Raw genomic sequence first — 6,456 nt, 5'->3', positions numbered from 1 at the left:
TAGTAATAGACATTTATATACGTTTTTCACCTTCAAGAAGAGTAGAAATCTTTTTGCAAAAAAAAGAAGAGAGTAGAAATCTACTTTGTTTGAAGAATCAGAGCTAGTTTCTGAGATGGACTTGATTCTGTAGAGGTTGCATTCATCAAAACACGCTTCACTCTTCTTCCAACAACACCCAAATGAGTGACCTATTAAGGTCAGACCATGCTTATAGGAAACAATATGCTAATGAGAATAAGATCCCAAAATCAGATTGGAGGCCATCATTGAGATCCCAAAATCAGATGCTTTTTCCTTGGAGTTCATAACAACACATATTTTTGCATCAGAAAATTTTCTCATTCGAAAATCAAAATTAGTCTATTATATAAATATGTAAAAGCAGAGAGATAGACATACCTTGAATCCTGTCTTCGTCACCTTCATAGCCATCCAAATCTTCTGCCATAAGGGATAAGCAAAGAAAAAAATTATGTTACAAAAAATAAAAATACATAACTTCGGATTTAAAAACCAACGATCTTCGTTTAGGTGAATATTTTCCAGTGATGTAAATCTCCGTCTGCATTCGTCGTAGAAGCCGTAAGTCTTGTTGATCTTAGATCTTTATGATCTTAACGTCGTCTTGTTGGTTAGATTAGGGTAAGATGAAAGACAAAAACATCTTTAATGAGAATTTTAATTTTAAGATTTATTTTAAATTATTAATCCAATGACATGTGATGATAATTATTGTGGAAAAGTTAGGGTTAAGTTTTAATAGTTTAGAAGGTAAGGATGTATGGTTGTGGTCAACATTAACTTTTTCCATACAATCATAAAACATTTCATAATTTCACCAGTATGTATTATGGTATGTATTTTGTTTCATTTTATTTGAGTTTAAAGTTTATATTTTGGTTCATGGTTTATATTTTTGGGTTTATGATTTACTAATTAGAGTTCAAAATTTAGTATTTAGGGGTTGAAGAAAGATTGAAATAAGGTTTAGTATCTAGATTTTAAGTTTGAGATAGAATTAGTGTATTGTAATATTTTGGTGATACGAAATAGAATATGTAAACCGTCGATTGGTAAAAACATATGTGACGTGAAATAGACTGATAGTGTAAATAGATATAACACACTATTTAATGTGACAATGTTGTACTCTATCCACCTTTTTCAGCAATAACGTATTCGATTATTACGCATGTGACGTGGACGCCTTCACTTTTCTTAGCTGTGAACAATTTATGGTAAATGTTAGCCATACTTGATTTTGTCAACGTTCTCTGCAATTCTCATTTACCGGATATTTGTATCCAAAAAGGGTAAAACCGATTCAACTTATGCATAATTGTTAGTTTTTTCGATATGTTAAAATTAATGACATGCACTTAATTTCCTTTATAATTTTAGTTATCTCGTAAATTTTCCTTAAAATAAAAAAAAACGTAAAATTAAAAAAAGAAAAGAAAGGCGGATCACATACATTTTTTCCTGACCACACACACCGTCTAATTTTTCACGTATATACTAATATAATAATACCATTATTTATTTCTCTTTTTTTTTCTACAAGGTCATAAAAGAGAGAAAATAATAATAATAATATACATTAATTTATTTTTTTCCTAACTTTCTCGAGACCCATTCACTTTTTAGTCTCGGAGAGAAGGAAGCTCATTGGAATCAGATTCTTTTCTCCGTTCTTTAAGATCTAGGGTTTGGTTTCTTCGCCCCTTTCCGATTTGCCCCCCTTTCTACCTCCCCCTCCTCCACCCCTCTCTCCCTCTCTATCTTCTACTTCATTGGTGTTGTTGTTCCGATTCGATTGATCTGATCTTAGATTCACGTGGAAAAGCCGACTATGCTCGACGTGGTTGCTCCCGGAGACATGGCTTCTCTCGACGCCGATTTGCTCCAGCTGCAGGAGATGTCCACGTTTGTCCTGAAATCGAGACCCGAATTCACTCAGAAGCTATTCGATCAGTGGCTTTCTCTCCCCGAAGCTCATCGTCAGGTAGATTCGATTAGGGATTCACTTATTGGCTTGGATTGATTACTAGACTTTCAGCTCCAAAGCTATGATCTTTCGATTGTTGTGTGAGCGCTGAGCACAAGGGAGATGCTTTAGGTTGCTGGGATTTTGCTTCTGTGTAGATCAGATTTGTTGTGAAAGAGACTGTAAATGTTTTCATTGTAAACAGTTTTCACTCAATTTATACTCTGTTTTATAGGTTGCATCGTTGCTTCAAGATGCAGTAGCTGGAGCTCCTTTGAATGTTCCTGGGAGTGCATCTGGTTCAGGTCCTGGCACCAGCAACTCGTTACCGTCCATGTTTCCTGCGGGAAGTGCTCCTCCGCTTTCACCAAGAAGCTGCGGTTCGCCTCGTACGATGAAACAGAGGGCCCCTTCTAATTTAGGCTCTCCGTTGAAAGTACTCAACGAGCCTGTTAAGGAGTCGATACCTCAGGTTTTGGAGCTTCCACTGCAAAATTTTAATAAGTGCATCTCGTCATTGTTATGTTCTAACAGAGTCATTTCTGAAATGGGTGTAGTTTTATTTTCAAAATGGCCGTCCACCTCCAAGCGAGATAAAAGAGCAATGTATGTTTAGAGTCAACCACTTTTTCTACGGCCACACGGATGGACTGCAAATACAAGGTAACAGATTCATGAGTTTTTTTGATATCTGAAGTGAGACTTATACGGAATGTCTTGTTAACATTATTCCCTTTTCAATACTCAGAATTCAAATTAGTCACCCGTGAGATCTGCAAGCTTCCATCTTTCTTCTCCACGTCACTTTTTAGGAAGATCGATGTCAATAACACAGGTTTTGTTACCAGGTGTGTGTCTCTCTATGCTCTTTATTTTGTGGAATCTTACTTTGCAGTGCGTGCTTCAAGCTTTCTTCTCATTTTATAGCCGCTCTGTTATGTTTATGGTATTGACAATGTTGTAAAACCATTTAACAGTTTTTCGTTTATGCAGGGAAGCATTTATTGATTATTGGGTAAACGGGAACATGTTGATAATGGATAAAACTACCCAAATATTCAAGATACTAAAGCAGCAAAATCAGAATTTCCTTGTGAAGGTAATTTTCTTTTGATTGGTTTATTCAGTGATGATAATTAGTTTCTCTCTCCAACATCCTTTCTCTTCTGTTTGGAGTTTTCGTTCTCAGCTTTCTTTTGTTCTCGCAGGATGACTTTAAGCCACTACTTAAAGAACTTTTGGCCACACATCCTGGGCTTGAATTTTTGCAAGGCACACCTGAATTCCAAGAAAGATATGGTTAGATCTTAATTCATCTTCCCATCTTGGCTTTTCCCTCTCGGGCATTCCTTAGAGTTATGGACCTTATGGTGTTTAGATTTCTGGAAGTTGGGCTGGAGTTTGGTAGTATATCTTTTCCTTATATAGTTATATGTATATTGTTAGCTATTAGCTGCTGTTTTAGGAAGAATGAATCTGTTATGTGCGGTAAAATGTCGTTTAGATCTTGCTAGTGATTATTCCTGTTTTTATCATTGCTAGAGGCCTAATATTATGTGGCATTGCTGTGTAGGACTTTGACAAGCTTGCATATGTAGTTTCTGAGCAAATATTGCTTTGTTATGTTAGACATCTTCTTGTAACTTTCAAATAATACTGCTTTCTAACAGTTTGTATTTTGATGGCCAGCTGAAACTGTTACATACAGAATATTTTACTACATAAATAGATCTGGAAACGGTCGACTTACATTTAGGGAGCTGAAACGTGGAAATTTAATCGATGCTATGCTTCATGCTGATGAAGAAGAAGATATCAACAAAGTGTTACGGTAATGATAAATATTTTGTTCTATTGTTGTAAATATCGACTCAAACTTCTAATTGCTTTGATCTGCAAATTACATGTTTGGCACTTCTTTCGCATTAACGCTTTTCTATGTACTGTGAAACTAGGTACTTCTCATACGAGCATTTCTATGTCATATACTGCAAGTTCTGGGAGCTCGATACTGACCATGATTTCCTGATTGACAAAGAAAACCTTATGAAATATGGCAACCATGCTCTTACTTACCGGATTGTCGACAGAATATTCTCCCAGGTTTCGTCTAAAAAAATCTTGATCTGTTTGCATGCTTCTTATTGTAAAGTTATTGCGTCTCTTAATATAAATGTCATTAATCAATTTCTACTCAGGTTGCTAGGAAGTTCACTAGCAAAGTTGAAGGGAAAATGGGGTATGAGGATTTTGTCTATTTCATACTTGCCGAAGAAGATAAATCGTCAGAGCCTAGCCTTGAATATTGGTAAGCTGTGATCATTGAAAGGTAGCAGACAGATATAGTATTTTGAGTGTTTTATCTGACACAAGTATATATTGGACTAGGTTTAAGTGCATTGACTTGGATGCAAATGGGATTCTTACGCGAAACGAGATGCAATTCTTTTATGAGGAGCAGTTACATCGCATGGAGTGTATGGCGCAAGAGGCTGTTCTTTTTGAGGATATACTATGTCAGCTAATTGATATGATCGGACCAGAGGTTCAACACTATTTCTCTTGCTATTTTTGGATATTATATGCTTGAGCTCTTTTATATTAAAGGAATATATAGGAGGAAGTAGTTGATGTTTCCAGTCTTCTTTACTGACTCTTACTTTTTTGTTGTCTATCGCAGGATGAAAGCTATATAACTCTGAATGACCTGAAGGGCTCCAAACTATCTGGAAACGTCTTCAACATCCTTTTTAATCTTAATAAATTTATGGCATTTGAGACGCGGGATCCCTTCCTCATTCGTCAGGTATTCTATTGTCTGAGATGTCATCATTGTTGCTTATTGGTGCGAGTGGCCTCTTGTAAATATTTGAATGTCAAAATGGAAACAGGAGCGTGAGAACCCTACATTGACAGAGTGGGACCGTTTTGCACATAGAGAGTACATAAGGCTCTCAATGGAAGAAGATGTTGAAGATGCATCCAATGGAAGTGCTGAGGTTTGGGATGAGTCATTGGAGGCTCCTTTCTGAGTTCATCTAGGTAACTTCCCTTGGATTTCACTCTTCTCTTTATAAACCCTTCATGATGAGATCGAGCAATCTTCATCTAATGGGAGTCGAAGCAACATAAAGTTAAATCAGTGGGATTATTGAAAAAGGGAAAGGAAAAAAACCTAAAAGTTAAAAAGAAAATCTCCGGTTTGTCTAATTGATTTCATCATATTGGTAAATCATGCAGGATGTTCAGTTTATCAGAAAAAATATCGAAATCATAAAGAAAAATCTTAGGAGCGTTGTGAAGTAACGAAAGAGAAAGACGAGAGTATATCTCCTCTATCTGCTTCAACATTTGCTGTTTTCCTTTCAGTTTATAGCTATTGTTATGCGCACGAGTTTCATTTATTTAATTTAAATAATCAGCGAGCAGTGCTGATTTGCAAGTTACACAATTGGCACTTGTTCATCCTGTGTTTTGTATTTTCTGTACTTGTGTTCCTCTCTATATCTGTACTTTTGTAGCCAAGGATCTTCTGTTGTTTTCAGAATTGTTAATGTGACTTTAATCAATTGGTTGGGTTTTTTTTTCACTGGGAGGCATCTTAGAAAGTAGATAGCTTCGTTATACCATCAGGTTTTAATTCTGAGGTTTTTGGGTTGGGAATAATGCTCTACTTAAAATCATATTCATGCGTCTGCGGGTTTGTAGAAAGAGAGATGATCAAAATATAGATTGCTTTTTAGAGTCCAGAGAAAGAAAATTGGCGAGCAAGTTCTAGACTTGTGTTCCCAACGTTCACTTCAATGTTAGCTAAAATATACAGAACTCTATTTATAAGAATCGTCTAGCTCAGGGCGCTTGTATGTACATTCACACTGGGTTTGTCTATACTCTTTGTAGATGTGCTGCTTCATCATTTACACTTGTTGAGAATTGGGAAAACCATTGCCATAGTTCGTTTTGATTCTTTTATTTTTTTTCTTTTAATAATAAAATTTGCTCTGTTATTTAGAGGAATCCAATGAATTTAGTTTCAGGTAGTGGTTGTTTTTATATAGGTCACATGGCTCCAATAACCCCACCAATAACTATGATTTCTCATTCACCAAGACAAGAAACCACAGAATCTTTGTCCTAACTTCTGCAGTTTTGCGGGTCCAAAACTGAAATAAAATCTCCGGTTTCGATCTGATTTATAAAAGGAGTGATGGGCGCTTATAAGCTATTAAAAGAGAAATGAAAGCCGAAATAGCCACTCTGGAGATGTAAAAAGCATCTGAGAGACATTATTTAAAAAAGGAGAAATCAGATGGCAAAGTCGTAAATAAACACCAAATCCAAGGGTAATAATCAATACCCCTCTCTCCAGAGAAGCGTATAGCAAACCAACCCCCAAATTGCAGAGAGAGAGAGAGAGAGAGATCTGAGCAAAAAAGCTTTTATAAGGCTTTTAATGGCGAAGTAAG

The 6,456-nt window shown here is 36.0% G+C and overlaps 1 protein-coding gene across 1 annotated transcript; it reads left to right on the top strand.

Moving 5' to 3' along the window:
* Positions 1–1,626: 1,626 nt before the first annotated feature.
* LOC106305964 (serine/threonine protein phosphatase 2A regulatory subunit B''beta) lies at positions 1,627–5,559 on the top strand. The gene is made up of 13 exons (XM_013742402.1): positions 1,627–2,008; positions 2,226–2,462; positions 2,548–2,653; positions 2,739–2,838; positions 2,984–3,089; positions 3,199–3,289; positions 3,680–3,821; positions 3,946–4,093; positions 4,189–4,298; positions 4,379–4,535; positions 4,671–4,796; positions 4,882–5,032; positions 5,231–5,559. Exons 1-12 carry the CDS (start codon positions 1,856–1,858, stop codon positions 5,020–5,022), a joined length of 1,617 nt encoding a protein of 538 aa, XP_013597856.1. The 5' UTR covers positions 1,627–1,855; the 3' UTR covers positions 5,023–5,032; positions 5,231–5,559.
* The last annotated feature ends 897 nt before the right edge of the window (positions 5,560–6,456 follow it).

Source organism: Brassica oleracea, chromosome C7 (genome assembly GCF_000695525.1).
Source record: "Brassica oleracea var. oleracea cultivar TO1000 chromosome C7, BOL, whole genome shotgun sequence".
NCBI classification, from domain to species: domain Eukaryota; kingdom Viridiplantae; phylum Streptophyta; class Magnoliopsida; order Brassicales; family Brassicaceae; genus Brassica; species Brassica oleracea.
The sequence above is the reverse complement of the archived record's forward strand: the minus strand, read 5'-3'. Positions and strand labels throughout refer to the sequence as shown.

What these genes read in the sequence shown, in the direction of transcription:
- LOC106305964 (XM_013742402.1), top strand. Translation starts at nt 1,856, where the DNA reads ATGCTCGACGTGGTTGCTCCCGGAGACATGGCTTCTCTCGACGCCGAT. An exon ending in GGATGGACTGCAAATACAAG is followed by an intron (nt 2,654 to 2,738) that starts GTAACAGATTCA and finishes TTCAATACTCAG; the next exon opens with AATTCAAATTAGTCACCCGT. An exon ending in ATCCCTTCCTCATTCGTCAG is followed by an intron (nt 4,797 to 4,881) that starts GTATTCTATTGT and finishes AAATGGAAACAG; the next exon opens with GAGCGTGAGAACCCTACATT.